Source organism: Arvicola amphibius, chromosome 1 (genome assembly GCF_903992535.2).
Source record: "Arvicola amphibius chromosome 1, mArvAmp1.2, whole genome shotgun sequence".
In the NCBI taxonomy this organism is placed as follows: domain Eukaryota; kingdom Metazoa; phylum Chordata; class Mammalia; order Rodentia; family Cricetidae; genus Arvicola; species Arvicola amphibius.
Genome location: NC_052047.1, coordinates 129,354,892 through 129,375,568, shown reverse-complemented (window position 1 = coordinate 129,375,568; position 20,677 = coordinate 129,354,892). Strand labels below are relative to the sequence as shown.

At 46.7% G+C, this 20,677-nt stretch overlaps 1 protein-coding gene and 1 long non-coding RNA gene across 2 annotated transcripts; both read right to left on the bottom strand.

The window, feature by feature from the left end:
- Window positions 1-667: 667 nt before the first annotated feature.
- Window positions 668-4,320, bottom strand: LOC119824443. Its single transcript, XR_005287095.1, has 3 exons — window positions 4,034-4,320; window positions 2,052-2,348; window positions 668-1,083 (listed from the first exon to the last, which is right to left on the bottom strand). It is a non-coding gene; the product is annotated as an uncharacterized LOC119824443 (long non-coding RNA).
- An 8,398-nt stretch (window positions 4,321-12,718) lies between these two features.
- On the bottom strand, window positions 12,719-13,101 carry LOC119803845 (macrophage migration inhibitory factor-like). The gene has a single exon (XM_038315279.1). It carries the CDS (start codon window positions 13,064-13,066, stop codon window positions 12,719-12,721), a length of 348 nt encoding a protein of 115 aa, XP_038171207.1. The 5' UTR covers window positions 13,067-13,101.
- Window positions 13,102-20,677: the final 7,576 nt, after the last annotated feature.

Below are 20,677 nucleotides of genomic sequence, written 5' to 3'. Positions count from 1 at the left end.
ATGCTGCCCTTGCTTGTCCTCCTTGATGGAAGGTAAGTCCCTATTGCTGAAGACACAGGACCCAGAGGCACTGGGGATCTGATATCCTCTTCTGGCCTCCTTAGGACACAAGGCAGGTGGACATAATGCATTCACACAAACCTACAAACCTACATATGAGTAAAAGGAAAATACAGCTTTAAAAAATCTGCGCTAAGCCTGAAGTTTGAACCCTGGACCCGCACACTGTCAGCGGTGTGAGCCTAGGTTAGACGTGTGACCTTCAGCTGCCGCCCCTCCAGTGTCACAGCCGTAACACGTGGACCCCTTCTTGTCATCCAGCCATCTCTTTTGGTTTGTACTTTTTATGTATTACTTATTTAGAGACAGAGTCTTGCTGTGTATCCTTGACTGAATGAAATTTGTTGTTTAGACCATAGACATCTGACCCCTGAGTGCCGGGATGAAAGGCAGGTGCCACCACACCTGGCAAATACCTCCCTAGTTTCTGACCCTCACAATCTTCATCTTTGGTGTGCACCCCGAGTTTCGCACCTGTTTTCTGGGAGCCTCCCATTGTGTTTCCAGCAGGCGTATGAAATGTAACATCCATTCAAGTGAGTTTTTCTTATTTATTTTACTTACTTATTATTTATTTATTTAAAGATGTGTGTGTGAGTCCAGGCTCACATGCCACAGCGTGAGCGTAGAGGTTCGTAGTTAGTTTATCTCCTTATGGGTTCTGGGGACTGAACCCAGGCTGCCAGGCATGTAGGCACCTTCACCCACCCACCCATCTCATTGACCCTCCACCTTATTTATTATTATTTGACACAGGGGCTCTCAGGGACCCTAGTGCTCACTCATTCAGCTAGGCAGGCTACCTAGCCCCTCCTCTCCTCACCCTCCCCTCATGCCATGCCCCTCCCATCTTGCACACCCCTTTGGGGTTTCCCCACAACATTCCATTGATCTATTTTAGGAGCTCTGAATTGGAGTTGTCTTCCCCTGGAATTCTCTCCGTCTCTGCTCCAATCTCATCTTCTCAGCCTGAAGGGATGAGCATTTCCTGTCTGCGTCCTCTGCGTCACTGCTCCACAGTACCTACAGTATATATTTGTCTAGAATCTGTAAGTTCATCCCACAGAAAAAAACCAAGTCCAAGGGACAGTGACTAATTGATTAAAGTAGCTGTGATTGGGCACGGTGAGATGGCTCCCTGGTTAAGAGCACGGGCAGTGGTGGAGCACGCCTACGCCTTTAATCCCAGGCGGAGGCATGTGCATCTCTGTGAGGCCAGCCTTTTTGTTGTTGTTTTGTTTTTGTTTTTGTTTTTCGAGACTGGAACTAGCTCTTGTAGACCAGGCTGGCCTCGAACTCACAGAGATCTGCCTGCCTCTGCCTCCCGAGTGCTGGGATTAAAGTCGTGTGCCACCACGGCAAGGCAAGGGCAGCCTGTTTTACAGAGCTGGCTTCAGGACAGCTAGAGCTGTTACACAGAGAAACCCTGGGGGCGGGGGAGGGAGGGGCAGCGCACTGGCTTGAATCCCAGCACCGGAAGGCTTGGCGGCAGAACTCCAGCTCCAGGAGATCTGATGCCCCCTTCTGGTCTCCTTAAGCACTGCATGTATGTGGTGCGTGGCCGTACAAACAGGCAGACCATCCATACATAAAATTTGGAGGGAAAAAAATTGTGGTAACACACATCTTAGCTCAAGCACTAAAGAAAAGAAGGGAGGGAGGGAAGGAGGAAGGGAGGACGGAAGGGAGGAAGGACTGTGGCGATGTGGAGAGGTGGAACCTTTCGCTCCTTAAGCGGCCTCCCCTTGCCCACCTCTGTGTGGGAACTAACATCCTTTTGGAATCTATTAACTTAGTAGACCAGCAGCCCCCACAGCCCCAAAGCTAAGACTGTCACCAGATAACATCTTGCTTTACCTGCCTCTCTAACGCACCCGCCCATGTATTTTAAAATTGCAGCATTTGACTTTCTTTGTCCTGGATCGGCTTCCACTGGGACTATAGAACCGGAGGTGAACCAGCTCCGTGTGTCTCAGACCCCAGCCACTCACATTCAACTCTAGAGTAGACTCTTAATCTTTTGAGGTGAGAACTGTGATTTCTTCTTCTTCTGCTGCAGACACGAGGACAGAACCTTTCTTCCAGTGTCCCGGGGACCGCGAAGGCTTTGCTTACAGATCAGGAATCCCAGCCGCAGGAAGGCGGAGCGAGGGGCAGGCAGGCAGGTGAAGGGGAGGCGTGGCCTGCTCTTTCCAAGGTGGAGGAATTCAGAGCAGGAAGAGGGCCACTTCTTCTCGTCCTTTCACGGTCTGGTGGTCTGGCCACGTGGCTGGAAAGCGTCTTTAGCCCTGAAGGGTGAAGAGAGAGGCTAGGCAAGTCTAGGTCAAATTGACCCTGTATATAGTTCCAGACAGGACTGCTTGGCTACCAATCGACCAACCGGTGTAAAGCAGCCGAATAGACTGTGTTCTAAATGCGGAAGCAACCAGAGGGGCACACCTGATCTCAGAGGCCAAGTCTTTCTGTCCCTTTCACTCCCCAGCTGGGAAGCGATTCTGGCTAAAGCAGCCTTCGAGTTCCTGCAAACTGACCGGGGCAGCCACTGTCACCACAGTCCACACAGCCAAGATGTTCACAATAGCAGAGCTAACGGAAGGTCAATAACGCCTTGCCTGGCTGTGAGACCTCCAAAATTAGTAATTAAAAATGACTTTTAGATTTATTTGTTTGTTTTATTTTTTATATGCATGGGTACTTTGCCTGAATGTATGTGTATGCACCACATGCATACCTGCTACCTGTGGAGGTCGGCAGAGGGTGTCAGATGCCCTGGAACTGGAGTTTTGAATGGTTGTGAGCTGCCATGTGGGTGCTGGGACATGAACCAGGGTCTTCTACGAGGGCAGGAGTTACAGCAAGATGGGGGAAGGTTTTCCACTGAGTTATCTCTCCTGTGCCCCGCACCTCCCAAATTAGTGATTTCTTAAATCATCTGAAACCAAATGAAGCTGGAGGTTTATTATCGTATTTCCATGTCTGACATGTACTTAGTATTAGCTGAATGTCTATGTTATAAAAGAACAAATTACTAATGTGCTAAATGTTCCCATTTTAATTTTTGTTTTGCTTTGTGTTTGAGACAAGGTATCAGTATGTAGCCCAGGCTGTCCTGGAACTCACTATGTAAACCAGGCTGGCCTTGGACTCACAGGAACCTGCCCCCTTCCTGAGTGCTGGGCTTAAATGCTTGCACTCTATGCCCGGCCAAATGCTCCCATTTTAAAGGTCTGAAGAGCCGAGAAGGGTTCCTAAGGGCACACAGGAAATGAGTGACAGTTGTCTTCAGCGAAGACAATGTCGGGGCATCACCAAGATCCAGTCATGGACTCTTCTGGCGGAATGTCTGTTCTCACAGGAAATAGACTACCAGAGCCCTGCATGGCTGCTCATGGTTATAATCCTAAAACCTGCGAGGCTGAGGCAGGAGGGTAGCTACAGGTTCGAGGCCAGTCTGTACTACATAGTGAGTTCCAGGACAGCCTGGGCTACAGAATGAGATTCTGATTCAAAAAACTCAACAGACAAAGTGCAGCAGCAGGAGCCCTGCACTGCGGTTCCTTCCCTCTTCTGTTTGTGTGGCTCCGCCTGCCTCTCTCTCCCAAGTGCTGGGGTTAAAGGTGTGCGCTGCTACCACTCAACCAGCTTCTTCGTTTTTGACTTGAGGACTCTGAGCAGTTTCTGTGAGACTGGCCTTCTGAGGCCAGTCCCAGGAAACTGGAGGTCAAGAATAGACCTGACGACTTGCCAGTGCTTTCTCAGGCTTGGGTGTGTATCTGTGAATTTGTGTTCTTGTTTTGCAAACTCCGTCACCAGCTGCTTCCTGTGGATGTTAAATTATAAATGACATTTTTGTGGTTTTTGTTGGGCTGGCTTGGGGTGTGGTTCTGAAGATCGTGAGGCTCTCTGACGACACGCCTCTGGTGTCCTCACTTCTCTCTCGCTAGCGCATTTATGGGCTGGACCCTGGACCGACCTGCTGTGTCTCTGTAGAGAAGATGGTGTCGACATCAGGGGACACATTTCAGGAATCGATTCTCTCCTTCCTGTGGAATCCTGGGATGGGGGCTCAGGTTTTCAGGCTTCTGTGACTTGCAGGCCTAGGCCTTCAGAGACTGGGCTGCCTTTGCGCTCATAGCTCCCTTTCTGCGAGGTACAACTCCGCACAGCAGGTTCAAGCGTATGTGTCAGGTGTTTTGTGTGCGTGAGTCAGCCAGAGGAAGAGGCCGTTCCAGGGAGAATTGTTGAGGCCTGTGTGGCAGCAGGAAGGTCCCGCCTCGGATGGACTGAACCTTGGACGGCCGTTCAAAGTGCGTGTATTGATTGTCACACAAAGTTGTTTTTTGGGTGACATGTTCCTCATACCAAAGCCCCTGACCTAACCTATATGTTTTTCTGAAGGAAAGCATCATGCCCCTGCCACGTTAGTCCTCACTGTGTGCCGTTTGCAGTACCCAGTAATCTAAGAGCTGCTTCAGAAAAGCAATACAGTGACTCTGCTAGATAGATTCCTACAATGCATACAGATGGCCCCAGGGCCCTGTTGGGCAGGAGAGAAATTATTACAGAGACTAGAACCCCGGGATGGTGCCAGGAACTGCCGCCTCCTTGCCACCACTACCATGTTCCCCTGAGAGGAGTATTCTGAAGCTGGCTGGTGGTGGCCCATGCCTTTAATCCAGCACTCTTGAGGCTGGAGCAGGCCTGTGAATTTGAGGCTTGGTCTATGTAACAAGTTCCAGGAGAGTCAGGGCTACATAGAGAGATGCTGTGCACGCCCCTCCCGCCCAAAAAAAACCGCAAACCAAACCAAACAGAGTGTGTATGGAGGAGGAGTAATCTGGTTTGTTTTTGAGGTCATGACCTTATTATTGGAGCTTTATTATGTCCTGACCTCACAGGTTTACCTGAGATAATGTGGTTGTTCTGGTGGAAACTCCACCCCAGGCCCTGGCATCCAAAGACCCAAAGAGTCTGGGATGTTCTGGTGAAGCTCTACCCTAGGCCCCCTCCTCAGTCTCTCTCCAAAACCTGCTGCATCTCAGAAAGCCTGCCAAGTGATGACCCCTCCCCCAGAGAGGCTCAAGACCACTCCACAAGGTATTTAAACTGCCCCCCCAAACACAGAAGTGTAGTTTCCCAGTGTCTCTTTCTCTCTCCTTTGGGTTGGGGGGAGGAGTGGAAAATCATTCAGGAACGTGTTACCCATTGAACCTGGACTTTTCCTAGTTCAGTTTGATTTGGTCTGATTTGGATTGCTGCGTTGGCGGAGAGATTTATCAGGGTGCAGGAGCCTCTTGGTAGTTTCTCACACAGCCCTACTCTGGTTTTTCTTTTATTGTTTGTTTCTTTTGGCTTTTGGTTTTTTCAAGACAGGGTTTCTCTGTGTAGGCCTGGTTGTCTTGGAATTCACTCTGTGAGATCAGGCTGGATGTGAACTCAGAGATTTGCCTGCCTTTGCCTCCTAAATTCTGGGATAAAAGATGTGAGCCTCCATACCTGACCTATTTCTCATTTTTATCTATATCTATTTATTGATCTATTTTCTCTCCCACTTTTGTGTGTGTCTGTGTCTGTGTGTGTGTGTGTGTGTGTGGTTCTGTTTCTGGGATAGTTCCTTGACTTTTTGTGTCAACACTTTTAGTAATTCAGTTTTTTTGTGTGTGCTTGTTTGTTTTGTTTTGTTTCTCAAGACAGGTTGTAACAACTCTGACTGTCCTGGAACTCAATTTGTAGAGCAGACTGGCCTCACACTCATAGAGCTCCACCTGCCTCTGCCTCCGCCCCTGCCTCCTGAGTGATGGGATTAAAGGCATGTGCCACCACTTCCAGGCTCCCCACTTTTTTTCGAGACGAGGTTTCTGTGTAGCCCTGGCTGTCCTGAAGCTCTAGACCAGACTGGCCTTGAACTCAGAGATTCACTTGCCTCCACTCCACTTCCTGAGTGCTGGGATTAAAGGCATGCACCCCCACCACTCAGCCATGTTTTTAATTAATTTCTAACAATTCAATCTAATAATCTTTTTTAAAAACTTTATTTACTTTGTGTGTGTGTGTGTGTGTGTGTGTGTGTGTACACTCTTATGTGCATGTGTGTGCCTACGTGGGGTCAGAGGTTGTGGTGGTTTGAATGAAAATGGCCCTCATAGGCTCACACAGTTGAGTACTTTGTCTGCAGTTGGTAAACTGTTTGGGAAGGATTAAGAGGTATGGCCTGTTGGAGGAGATGTGTCACTGGGGACGGTCTTTGACGTTTCCTCTGTCTTCTCCCCCCTCCCACTCACCCCCACACCGTCTACTTGAAGATCAAGATGTGAGATCTCGGCTATTTCTGCTGCTATGCCTTTGCTCTACAGCCATGGATTCTAAATCTTTGAAGCCATTTGCCCAATTAAACGCTTTCTTCTGTGAGCCGCCTGGGTCATGGTGTTTGTCACAGCCGTGGAACAGTGACTAATGCAGAAGTGGGGGGGGGGCTAGTGGGACTGTGACAGGCCTCATCATGTGCTTTTATGTTTTGTTGTTGTTGCTTTGAATGTGGAAAACTTTGAGGAGAAAAGCAGTTGAACGCTATAAGCAAGGTTTAGTGAGCCGTCTAGGACTGTGGGAGACAGCAGTGCCGAGAGCTATGTGGGCTGTGCAGGCCTAGCTCAAGAGGTTTGCGAAAGGGACAATATCAGCAACTGGGCTAGCGGCCATTCTTGGGATGTTTTGATAAAGGATGTGGCGGCCTTCTACCCTTGTCTTAAGAATGTGCCGGCGGTTAATTGAAAAATAACGGGCTAATTCTTTGGTGGAGAAACTAATATCAACTGTCACGTGGGTACTAATATTCACTTGTAGGCATGTCTACAGTAAAAAAGAGCAAGCAGGGCAGAAGAGGAATACAAAATGTATGGTTTGAAAAGAGCCCCGGGAGGTTTAACATTGGAACCAAGGCTTGCACTGCAAGAGATAGGGAGACAGGGGAGAGGCCTGATCTGAGAAGAAAGGAAGGGAAGGCATCCTTAGGGCGCCAGCTGAGTTTCCGAGGTGGGAAAGGGAAAGCCCTAGGGAACTGTCTGCTCTTACGATGCGGCTGCAATGGAAACGGTGAAGATGTGGTCTAAGAAGTCAGGCAGCATCCCAAGCAGGCAGCCTAACACGGATGGCAGTGTTGCTCAGGTGAGAACACATGACTGAAGGGCTGTGGAATCGGCCTCCACACGTAAGATGCTGAAGCCAGGCAGGTGGCGGCAGAGGCCCTGCATGGAGGCCCTGAGGAGCCATTGCATGAAGCCGTGAAAGTGAAGCCTGGATTGCACTAGGGACTACGAGATGTTAGAGGTGTCAGAGCTGTGGGCTGTCTGCCAGGGAGAGCTGCACACAGGGCGCGGAACCAGCCCAAGAGAGCCGGATGCTTCAGGGGTGAAGCTAAGCCATCTAAGCCCCTTGACTTCAAACACAGACCGTAGGATCTGGAGTTTGCCCTGCTCAGTTGCAAGCTTGCTTTGGTTCGGTATCTTCTCACTAAATGCCCGCCCCTCCCTTTTGTAATGACGATGTATATTCTCTGTCGCCATATATTGGAAGTATGCAGTTTGCTCTTTGATTTTACAGGGTGAGTCTCAGAGGAGACCTTGGGCTTTGGACTTCTAACCACCATTGAGACTGAAAGACTTGGGGATTCTGAAGTTGAATGCGCTTTGCATTATGATATGGCTACAAGCCCGTGGGAGCCGGAGAGTGGAATGTGGCGATCTGAATAAGAATGGTCCCCATAGGCTTATGTATTTGAACATTTGGTCCCTGGTTGGTAGAACTGTTTTGGAAGGACTAGGAGGTGTGGCCCTGTGGGAGGGGGCGTGTCACTTGGGGCGGGCTTTGAGGTTTTGAAAGATCTTTAGTGTTACCTCTGCCTTCTGCTTGAGGATTAAGGTCTGATTCCCACCCCCATGACACCATGGGTTCTAACCCTCTGGAATGATTTGCCCAGTTCAATGCTTTCTTTCAGAAGTTGTCTTGGTCATGGTGTTTGCCACAGCAATAGGAAAGTAACTAAATACAGAAGCCAACCTTGAATATTATTCCAGGGGCCACCCACCTTGCTTTTTAAAAATATAATATTTTGATTAATTTTTAAAAATGCCATAGATGCACACAATGTATTTTTTAAAAAATGTTTAGTTTTATTATATGTGTATGAGTGTTTGCCTGCATGTCTGTCTGTGCACAATGTGCATGCAGTGACCGTGGAAGCCAGAAGAGGGCACTGTAGACCCTGAAAATGGAGCTACAGATGGATGGTTATTAGCCACCATAGAAGTGCCGGGAATTGAACCCAGATCCTCTGGAGAAGCAGAAAGTACTCTTAACCACTGAATCATCTCTCTAGTGCCCCATACTGTATTTTGACCATATTTAACCTCATCCTCCCCCCCACCAGCTTCTCCAAGATCCACACCCATTTTCTTCTAACTTCCTGTCCTCATTTTTAAAAACCCACTGATTCCAATTTTTGTTATCCATATACTTGTGGGTGTGGGGCCATCCATGGGTGCATGGCCACCTTGTTTGTTGAGCTGGAGCCCTTCCCTGGCTTGGACTTCACTGAGTGGGCTAGGCTGGCTTCTGGAGAGTGCCTTCTGTCTCTGTCTCCGACTGCTGTGATGGTAAGTGTACCCCAGTCCAGCTTTCTTATGTGAGTTCTGGAGATGAGACTCACACCCTCACACCTGTGTGTGAATGCCTTACATGCTGCTCTGTGCCCCAGCCTGTAGCACTGGCTTTTATTGTGGAATGAACAACTTTACAAAGTTCCCCAAAAATATCAGATTTTTTTTCAATTTTTCCTCCTTTATTTGACTTCTTTTGGGCCATTTTTTTTTTTTTTGGTTTTTCGAGACAGGGTTTCTCTGTGGCTTTAGAGCCTGTCCTGGAACTAGCTCTTGTAGACCAGGCTGGTCTCGAACTCACAGAGATCCGCCTGCCTCTGCCTCCCGAGTGCTGGGATTAAAGGCGTGTGCCACCATCGCCCGGCTTTGGGCCATTTTTTTTTATGTCTTATGTACTTAGAACACCTTTGGCTACAAATAACTAAAACAATTCCATTTCTGGGAAGCCCTAGAAGGAGGTGGGTAGGAGTTGAGGCCATGTCTCAGTGTGTCTGTCTATGCTCTTTATCTCAGGCTATGCCACCCACAATGCACTCTGGGGCTGGTTCCTCTTGGGTTTCGGGATGTGGCTTTAATCATGCCTGGTGGGAGAAGGCAACACTTTCTCGTTCTAGTCAAACTAAAGAGAAACTTGGGGAGAGAGTCTCCTCCTCTGTCTCAGGTACTGGAGCTGGGGACGTCGTGGGGGATGTGCTCCAGGGTCACATTCGTGTCTCACTGCTGTGACAAAATGCCAGCCAGCCTCTGTTGGAGTGTCGTCATGCATACCTGCAATCCGTCCTAGCTCTTAGGAGGTGGAGCCAGAGGCTCTGGGCAGCCCTCCGAAACATTGCACGTTTGAGGCCAGCCTAGGTTATATGAGACCTTGGTTTAAAGGGGAAAAATAAAGCAAAACAAAAAACTCTTTAAAAGGTGACAGACAAAATGTTTATTTCGCTCATTGTTTTAGCCTGTGATGTCTTGGTCTCATGGCTTTGGGCCTGAGGCTAACTATTGTGGGTGTTATGGCGGGAAGGGTGTGGCAGGGCAGAGCTTCACCTCACAGTAGTCAGAAAAGAGGAGACCAGGAGTAGCTGGAGACAGGGTACACGTGTCTGAGAGAGACGCCCAGCGACCTATTTCCTTAACCAGGTCTCACTCTGGTGTTAGCCACCTCCCGGTGACACCACTGCGTCCACTGCAGAGCAGTTCATGTTGTAACTGCTAAGCTGGCTCTCCAGCTCCCAGCATGAGTTCTGATGCACGCAGGAAGGACGGTGACACCCAAGACTGCTCCACGTGAAGACGATATTAAGAATGTGGTCGGTTCTGAGAATCAAGCTTATAATTTAAAAGAAAAAAACAAGTCAGAGGAGATGGCTTAGTTGATAATTGCTAGATCCACATGCTTGAGGACCCGAGTTCAAGCCTCAGAACCCCAGTAAGAAAACTGAGCAGGAAGGATGGAAAGATGGCTTGCTGGTTAAGAGCACTTGGGGCCGGAGTTCAGTTCTTTTATTTTTCTTTTTTTTTTTATTTTCTTTATTTACTATGTATACAGTGTTCTGTCTGCATATATGCCTACTTGCCAGAGAGGGCACCAGATCTCATTACAGATGGTTGTGAGCCACCATGTGGTTGCTGGGAACTGAACTCAGGACCTCAGGAAGAGCAGTCAGTGCTCTTAACCTCTGAGCCATCTCTCCAGCCCCCGGAGTTCAGTTTTTTAATACCCACAGTGAGTGTCTCACAACTTGAACTCCCAGAGATCGTGTACACACACACACACACACACACACACACACACACACGCACACACACACACACGCGCACACGCGCGCACACACACACACACGCACGCACGCACGCACACACGCGCACACACGCGCGCACACACACACACACACACACACACACGCACACAAGCAACCAGAAATGTAAGGAAAGGAGAAGTGATGAGACCCCAAAAGCTTAACCCACAGGTTCACTGAACTTGACATGCTGGCAGAGACCACTGCCTGTTCCCTTCCCTGAGCACAGGATTCCACCAGGGAAAGACCCGGAAGGATGCTGCCTGCCCTCAAGGCTTGTCCTCTGCTGGACTCATTCCCCAGGCATTAGATGGAATTCCAAGGTGTAAGGAAACCCCCCTGGGTTGTGGCCTGGAGGAGTGGGCCACCTGCAGAAGACAAGGTGGTATCCTCAGTGGAGACCCTCTACTGTGGAATAATCCTTCTGCACACTGTAAATTCTGCTGCGATTGTTCTAATAAAGAAGCTGGCCGGCCAGTAGCTGGATAAGATAAGGTCAGGTGGGAAAACCAGACTAAGGACCCTGGGAAGAGAAAGGGCAGAGTCAGAGGAGTCGCCAGCCAGAAACCGGGAGGAAACAGAAGATGCAAGATGAAAAGGGGTAACGCCGAGTGACAGAATGTCTATTGATATAAATGGGCTAATTTAAGTTGTAAGAGTGAGTTAGTGCAAGCCTGAGCTATAAACCAAGTGTTTATAAGTAATATTGAGTCTTCATGTCAGTTATTTGGGAACTGGCAAGCGGGAATGAAAAGTCCACCTACAACCCTCGCTGTCTGTACAGGGACTACTCAGGATGGCCAGCTGCCGGGACCCTGGATGCCAAACTCAATAGGAAAACTGCTTTGTGAGTTTGTTTTTTGTTTGGAACAGGATCTCACTATGTAGCTTTTCTACCCTGGAACTTACTATATAGACAAGAAAGAACGTTTTTGATTTTGGTTTGTTTGGTTGGTTGGTTTAGGTTTTCTGAGACAGGGTTTCTCTGTGTAACGGCCCTGGCTGCTCTGGACCTCTCTTTGTAGACCAGGCTGACCTCGAACGCACAGAGATCTGCCTGCCCTGCCTCCCCAGTGCTGGGATTACAGACATGCTCCTCCATACCTGCTGTGGTGTTTTAAGCAAACAGAAGCTTCATAGATCAGTTTTCCTTTTGTGGAATATGAGCATCTGGGAAGCAGAGTCTGAGAGCTGCGGCATATGAACCTATGCATGGAGATGCAGTGTGCCACCAGACAGAGCTGGGCTGGGGGCTGGGCAGGTTTCTATTTCTGTGATAAACAGCATGACCAAAATCTGCTTGGAGAGGAAAGGGTTTATTTTATCTTAGGGTCCTCTAAAGATGCTATCATCCCCCAGACGACAGGAAGTAATTTCAGGAACATGATACCCATGTTGCCAAGAGGTGGGGTGAGAGGTTTTTGGTGATTTGTGGATTATGGATGTTTATAATTGCTTAGGAGGGTTGGTTGCAAGTTGCTAATGGTCATATTCAGGGAGGAAACTAAGCAAAGGAGATTAGATTCAGGGATCTCGTTCTGAGAAGAAAAAGGGGGGTGTAGAAATGATAGGATAAAAAGGTGGATTATTGAATCTACAAGGGGGGTGTAGAAATGATAAGATAAAAAGGTGGATTATTGAATCTACAAGGGGGGTGTAGAAATGATAGGATAAAAAGGGAGATGATTATTGAATCTACTTTTAAACTGAAAAGCAACTACAAGTCTCAAATATTTTACATTTGTATGGATTTTTGTATATTGACACAAATTTAGGTTATTTTTGTTATACTGTATGTGTGCTTCTACTCTTGTTTAAGGTATTAAAACTATGCAGCTCATTTAAAAATGTAATGTAAAATTTTAGTCCTTGAAAGTTATTTAAGATAATAAAGAAAGGTAGGTTAGTAGTTAGTCATCTATAGCAATAAAACTTATAGTCCTGTAAGGTATGTTTTCAAGGTAAAACAGAGATATATTTTAAATAGATAGATGGTCTTCAAACACTTAAAAGACCATTGAATTAAAATGTTTTAATGGGAATTAAAATGTTTTCTTTTTTTTTAAAATTATTTATTATGTATACAATATTCTTTTTTTTTTTTTTTTGGTCTCTAAACCGTTTATTTCTCTTGATCGGAGGGTGAGCATTGCTACGTGTGGACAAAAACGGAAGACTCCAAGAACAGCAGCGCAGGTAAGTTATTTAAGCCAGCACTCAGGCGAAGGTGGAACCGTTCCAGTCCACGTTGGCTGCGCTCATGTCGTAATAGTTGATGTAGATCCGGTCTGGGCTAATGTGCAGGCGATCAGCCAGCAGGCTGCACAGCAGCTTGCTGTAGGTGCGGTTCTGCGCTCCGCAGATCTTGCCGATGCTGTGCAGACTGCATAGGGCGCAGGGGTCGCTAGAGCCGCTAAAAGTCATTAGCTGGTCCGGGACCACGTGCACTGCGATGTACTGTGCCGGCTTGCCGGTGGCCTGCGCCAGCTGCTGGGTGAGCTCGGAGAGAAGCCCCTCTGGCACGGAGGCGCGGGGAACATTGGTGTTCACGGTGAACATCGGCATTGTGGCGGAGGGGCTGCATGCGAGGACTAGAGGACAGTGAAAGGCGGGATGTCTGTATACAATATTCTTTGTGTGTATGCCTGCAGGCCAGAAGAGGGCAGCAGACCTCATTACAGATGGTTGTGAGCCACCATGTGGTTGATGGGAATTGAACTCAGGACCTTTGGAAGAGCAGGCAATGCTCTTAACCGCTGAGCCATCTCTCCAGCCCGGGAATTAAAATGTTTTAATAACATAAGGCTTTTCATGACAGTGAGACACATCTGCTTCTAGCAGCACCAATTTACTTCAAAAGAGGATCACAGGCCTCAAAGATCTTCCATACGAAGTTTGCTTTTATTGTGGCAAAATTAGACACTGGGCAAAGAAACTTCCCTTTCCTCAACTGCTGACAGTATACTGTGTAACTGGATGTTTCTCTCCTGCCCACCAGATCCCGAGTAACTATACTGAGACTTAATAGTAATTACAAACTGTTTGGCCTGTTACCTAAGGCTTATTATTAACTAGCTCTTGCAACTTAAATTAACCCATTTCTATTAGTTTATATTTTACCACGAGGTTCGTGGCTTGTTACCTCACATCTTGCTTCTTCAGCAGCTGCTGGTGTCTCCCTGACCCTGCCTTCTTTCTTCCTGTATCTCTGTTTGAATTTCCCACCTGTCCCTATTCTGCCTGGCTATTGGCCAAATCAGCTTTTTATTAACCAATGGTAATAAAACATATTCACAGGCTACATAAGGGCATCCCACATAAGTGCTGTCCAAACTGGACAAGGAGGACACAAAGGGAAGTGACTGCCAAGGTTTGCCAAGACAGGGTAGGACAGTCCTTCAAAATTCCTGCTTTACAGAAAGTCTGACAGACATTCTAGGCCTGTAGGCCAAAGATGGATGCCCCAATGTTGCAGAGGAACTTTGGGTCACTTTCAAAGTAGCGTTGTCTTTTTCATTTATATAGTTTGGTTTTTTTTTTTTTTTTTGATTTTTCGAGACAGGGTTTCTCTGTGGCTTTGGAGATCATTTATATAGTTTTGAAATTTATTTGCTCTACCCGTCCTGTTTACTCAAGTAATAGTATATTCTTCTCAGATCACTGATGGAGTTGATGTTGAGATAGTTATAGTTACAGTTTTCCTTGCTACCAAATTCAGAAAAGAAACTCACAAAAGAGGTATAAAATGTATAAGATTGAGAGATGTGAAAGCTTAAATTATTTATCTAAGAAAATCTTTAAAAAATATTTATTTATTTATTATGTATACAATATTCTGTCTGTGTGTATGCCTGCAGGCCAGAAGAGGGCACCAGACCCCATTACAGATGGTTGTGAGCCACCATGTGGTTGCCGGGAATTGAACTCAGGACCTTTGGAAGAGCAGGCAATGCTCTTAACCTCTGAACCGTCTCTCCAGCCCCCTAAGAAAAATTTTTAAGGTCTAAAAATATTGGTATTACAAGTTATGATAAAATTTGTTTAGGTATAAAACTTTGAACTTCAAGATAAGGTAGATTAGAGTAATTTCTCCAAATTGGCCAGACACAAATAGACTGGTGATATTGTAAATGTAGTTCTTACCTGATAATTGCTCTTATTGTATATAGTTCACTGTGTTAGAGTTAAATCATTTTCCTCTTTATTTAGACAGAAGGGGAGAATGTGAGATATTTGATTACACTGTATAAAGATATGTCACTGTGATTGGTTTAATAAAAGGTAAATGACCATAGTTAGGCAGGAGGTATAGGCTGGAGCTCCGGGAAGAAGGAAGGGGAGTTGCTATCTGGATGCAGAGGAAGCAGAACATGCAGGAGGAGAAGTAAAAGCCACGAGCCACATGGCAACACGTAGTTTAATAGAAATGGGTCAATTTAAGTTCTAAGAGCTCGTTAGAAACAAGCTTAAGCTAAGGCTGAGCTTTCATAATTAGTAAGTCTCCATGTCACTATTTGGGAGCTGCTTGGCAGGAGAGAGAAAGGCGTGTTACAAAATGGTACTTTGCTTTTTTTTTTTTTTTTTTTTTTTGACAAAGTCTCACTGTGGAGCCATGGCTGAACTAGAATTCTACACGTAGACAAAACCAGACCGGCCTTGAACTTCTTCCTGCCTCTGCTCCCAGTACTGGGGTTCCAGGCGTGAGCCACTGCACCTGTACTGGGGTTCCAGGCATGAGCCACTGTCCCTGGCTTTCATTTCTAGAGGTCTGTGCTGGACATTATAAAATGATGTTTTCTCTTTCTAGGGATTAAGCCCTCTCACACAAGACAAGCCCTTTGCCACCCGGCTATTTCCCAGCCCTGTGTCTTTAGCGTTTTGAGGAACCTCATACTGTTTTCCATAATGGTCACACTAATTTGCATTCTCACCAAGAACATAGGAGCATTTCCTTTTTCCTCTTTCTCTCAAGCATTTGTTTTGTTTTGTTAGCTTTTGTTTTTCGAGGGACAAGGTCTTACTTTATGTAGTGCCTGCACCAGGAATGGGGCTGGAGATTTAAACACGTACACACACAGACAGAGACACGGGGACATGGGTTATTCTTGATACAAGAATGCCAACTTTATTGTGCTCCAGGGAAGCTTCTTTAGGGATCCTTAACTGATAGCCACGCCCCAGCTTTCGGGATTTTCAGCTGTAAACCCATCAGGGACCACTCCCCTGCCATCAGGAACTCATGAGGGTCTCTTGGAGTCTTTTAAGTTTTTCTATAGGCATCATATCATTTGCATGCAAAATATGCCTCTTCCTTTTCCTTTTGAATGCCCTTTATTTCTTTTTTTTTTTTTAAAGATTTATTTATTTATTAAGCATACAATATACTGCTGGCAAGGAAGGCACCAGGTCTCATTATACATGGCTGTGAGCCACCAAGTGGTTTCTGGTTGCTGGGAATTGAACTCAGGACCTCTTACCCTTTGAGCCATCTCTCCAGCCCCCACCCCTTTATTTCTTTCAGTTGCCTAACTGGTCTGGCTAGAGCACCCAGTACTTCGCTGAGTTCAAGTGGTGGAAACAGACAGCTTTTGATTCCCGATCTCAGAGCTTTTCCCTCCTCCGTCCCCCATTTTGTATGCTACCTGTGGGTTTGAACTGGGCGGCCTTTACTGTATCAAAGCTCATCCCTTCTCTACTTAGTCTGTTTTTATCAAAGTAGTGTCTTTTAAGGTGACCATATGATGCTACGGGATAATCTTTTTGTACACTGTGCAGGTGTGTCTATTTTACCTCATCTGCCCAAGGCGCCTTCTGATTGGTTTAAGAAAGAGCCAGTCAGTAGTTATACAGGAGAGGATAGGCGGGAGTTCTGGGCAGAGATAGGAACTCTGGGGAGAATCTGAGAGGCGAGGGATTCTCCTGCTAGACTCTGAGGACGTTGGATGCATGGAACTGAGTAGAGGTAACAAGCCATGTGGCAGAATGTAGGTTAATATAAATGGATTAATTTGTTTTAAGAGCTAAAGTTTAGGAAGAAGCCTAAACTATGGCCAAGCTTTCATAATTAAAAGTAAAACATCAACAAACACCATCTGACTTCCTTTGCATCTGGCTGGCAAATTCCCCACCTCTCAGATTCTTCCCGGAGTTTCTGTCTCTGCCTGGAAGTCCTGCCTATCCCTTCCTGCCTTGCTATTGGCCATTCATCTCTTTATTAAACCAATCAGAAGGTGCCTTAGAGAGATGAGGTAGAACAGATATATCTTCACAGCCAGAGAGGCCAGGGGCCTCACCTCAGGAGACTCAGAGTCAATGGCCATTTTTCTGGGCAGGAGAACTCTGGCTGCCCTGCTCCAAGGGAGACTGGAGACAGAAATCATCCTGGGTCCCAACGTCTGCTCTTCTTACTGTGTGTCTCCATGCCTGCCCCTCTGACTGAGACAGGATACTCCTCTGCCTAATGCCTGTAGTCTGCCTTTGTTTTTTCTACCTCATCAAGCATGGATACTCCTGCTCCTGTTTCTACTCTACAGTTATAAAGACATGAACAAACAAAGGAAACATTGGATGCCAGTATTTTCTGAGTTCCGTTAGGTGTCTTTTTCGTTTGTTTGAGACAGGGTTTCTCTGTGTAGTCTTGGATGTCCTGGCACTCACTCTGTAGACCAAGCTGGCCTCAATCTCACAGAGATCCGCCTGCCTCTGCCTCCTGAGTGCTGGGATTAAAGGTGTGAGCCACCACCATCTGGCAGGTGTCTTGTTTTAATGATTTTCTCTTTATTGGTCTTTAGGTTTCACGTTCTTATAAGTTTAAAAGGGCCAAACAGGAAACATACAGCAGAGGTTTGACCCACAAAGGAGCCAAGACTTCCCACCCCACAGAATCATCGTCCTTTCCTGCAACCTGATGTCTTCCTAAGAGAGAGAATACTTACTAAGCTTTTCAGGTTGTCGCCCCCTCTGAAGACACTGGATGGTTACTATGTGTCAATCACCAGGCTCAGGCTTACAGAGAAACAGATGCCCTTTTGGGTAAGGGTTGTGTTGGGAAATTGTCACATGATATCTTAGCTCATGAGAAGCTGGCTCTGGAGGTGGCATTTGACCTTCCCACTTTAGAACCAAGGATGTTTGTCTCAAAATTTCCTTCAAAGTCCCTGACCTAAGTCAGGCTGGCCCCTGATCCTGTGACAGGGAGAAGAAGAACAGAGCAGCCCAGGAAAAAGGCCTTGTGCCCTTGAGAGCAGCTAAGTGGCAGACTGTTTCCAATAGTGGCTTATGCTATAAAGATGCTCATCATAAAACTGGCTAAAGGGAGGTTCACACATGGAAAGATAAAAGGACACACAGCCTAAAAATCTCTTAATAACTCCAAGATCATAATTTTTTAATTGAAAAAAGTTTTTGCCTGGCAGTGGCAGCACACGCCTTTCTTTAATCCCAGCACTCAGAAGACAGAGGCTGTTGGATCTCTGGGAGTTTGAGGCCAGCCTGGTCTACAGAGTGAGTTCCAGGACAGCCAGAGCTCTGTCTTGAAAAATCGAAAAAAAAAAAAAAAAAAAACCAAAACAACAAAAAAACCCTTTTTGTTATGGGATGGAGCCTAATTGGAAGTCAGTCTTGGTAAACAAACTTTAACAGAGACTTTCTCAGCAACCCTAAACTTCAGGTATTGTACAAAGTTTTCATTCTTGCAGTTTCTAGCAAAGCTGGTCAGTGAGCTGCTAATCTCCATCATATTGTAGGCAACATTCCAGCTAAATTCTACTTTGTGTAACTTAGTGTTCCCTATGCAAGTTTATTAGTAAATCCTCTATAGCACCAATTTCATGATGTTGGTTTCTCCTGCATTGTGTGCAAGTGTGTGCGTGTCCATGTGCAGACCTGGTGTTGATGGTCTGTATCTCCCCCACCATGTACCCATAGAGGGGTGCATGGGCAAGGCCGTTTTGTAGAGGAAGACATTTGAGTGAAAACTCCTCTCTTAGGATTTCTGTTGCTGTGTAAAGACACTATGACCAAGACCAATCTTTATCTTTTTATGAGTTATTTATTATGTACACAGTGTTCTGCCTGCATGCCAGAAGAGGGCACCAGATCTCATTATAGATGGTTCTGGGAATTGAACTGAGGACCTCTGGAAGAGTAGCCAGTGCTCTTAACCGCTGAGCCATCTCCCCAGCCTGACCATGACCACTTTTATAAAGGAAAGCATTTAATGGGGGCCTGGCTTACAGGTCAGAGGTTGAGTCCATTATTGTCATGGTAGGAAGCATGGCAGCGTGCAGGCAGACACGGTGCTGGAGAGGTGGCTGTGATTTCTACACACCGGATTCAAAGGCAGCAGGAAGAGAGTAAGACACTGGGTCCAACTTGAGCATCTGTGACCTTAGAGCGTGTCCCTGGGGACACTTCCTCCAAAAAGACCACACCTATTCCAACAAGGCCACACCTCCTAATAATGCCACTCCCTGAGTCTATGGGGGCCACTTTCATTCAAACTACCACAAAGAGAAAAGGGGGTGTCCAGTCGTCTGAGCGAAGGACCTTCTGAGCAGGCCACACAGGCAGTGTGAAGGCCTTGAGGCTTTTGTAGTTCTGTGGGAACAAAGTGGAGGTCTGTGGTAGTTAATGTGTATTGTCCACTTGCCTGGATCTGGAGTTACCTAGGAAACCTCTGAGCACACACACACACACACACACACACACACACACACACACACACACGTGTGCGCATGCACTTATCTAGGTTAGACAAGCTTCTGACCTTGTCTGTGAAGGGTTAGTGAGGATTAGTTGCCTAATCAGGGCAAGTGAAGTTACTGTAATCCCACTGGGTAAGAATAAGACCACAAATACAATTTTTGAGCCAAAATTGAAGCAAGCTTTATTAAGCACTGACCAGGATGAGGGACACTGGCCAGGGCTGCACCTAGGATTTCCAGAGAAAGTTAGTCAGGTTCTTTTAAAGACAAAACCCACAAGGCTACGTACTTGCTGCCTTTCTCCAGCCGGGGCAAGCATACTCCTGACATACTTCCTGCCTGTGTCTGATCGTGCACATCCTGTGCAGTCAGGGCGACCAACCTTTGTTTACGTGAGTGAAAACTGTGGCTTGTTATCTTCCGTGAGCCACAGCCTCAGCATTCAGGAGGTCATCTTCCCTCGGACAAGTGCGGCTTACAGATTAGAGACATTTTTGTGCTACAGATCTCTTAAGCACAGCAGTTTAAACTTAAGACATAGCTTTGGTCCTCGCAGTTTGAAGACTGCAACCCTAAGGGAGGGGTGCACCATTCCCTGGGTGAGCTAAGCGCCAGCAACCATCAGTCCCTGCTTCCTGACGGTGGGTACAGAATGACCTGCGGCTGCCAGGACTACCCTGCCACAGGGGACTGCGCTCTTGACCCGTGAGCCAAATTAACCCCTCTCCATCAAGTTGCTTTTGTTAGGCTTTTAAAACAACAACCACCAATGTAACTAATACCAAATCTGGAGGCAGAAGCAGGAGCCAGGACAGTAGACACTGGGATGAATGCCATTGGAATTCTGCTCCTACCCTGAGCTGGGTGGGAGCTGTGTCTCAGCTTAGAGAGAGAAGGCGCTAGGTGTTTTGGTCAGGTGACTATGCTTAATGGCTTGAGGGAAGAAGAGGTCAAACACTGGAGAGGCCAGATTGGAGCTGGCTGTATAGATCCACAGGATGGAAGACAGAAACTGTGGTCAACGGAATCAGGGGTCTGATTATAATCTTTGCATTTTAAAATCCATGTTATTTGCTGGGTGGTGGTGGTGCATGCCTTTAATCCCCAGCATTGGGAAGTCAGAGGCAGGCTGTGAGTTCGAGGCCATCCTGGTCTATAAAGCAAGTTCCAGGCCGGCCAGAGCTACACAGAGAAACCCTGTCTTGAAAAAAACTAAAACCAAGAACCCATGTTATTTTATTTTTAAAAATTCAGGCTTACAGGCTGTAGAGATGGCTCAGAGGTTAAAAGCTTCGGCTGCTCTTCCAGAGGTCTCAGCAACCACATGGTGGCTCACAACCATCTATAATGAGATTTGATGCCCTCTTCCAGCGTGCAGGCAAATGTGCTGTATGTATAACAAATAAATAAATCTTTTTAAAAATTCAGTAAATTGGGAGCAAGGGAACCTTGGGGGAGGGTTGAAGTGGGA

Bases quoted from the DNA above. Each gene is read 5' to 3' on its own strand.
- LOC119803845 (XM_038315279.1), bottom strand. From the start codon at position 13,066: ATGCCGATGTTCACCGTGAACACCAATGTTCCCCGCGCCTCCGTGCCA.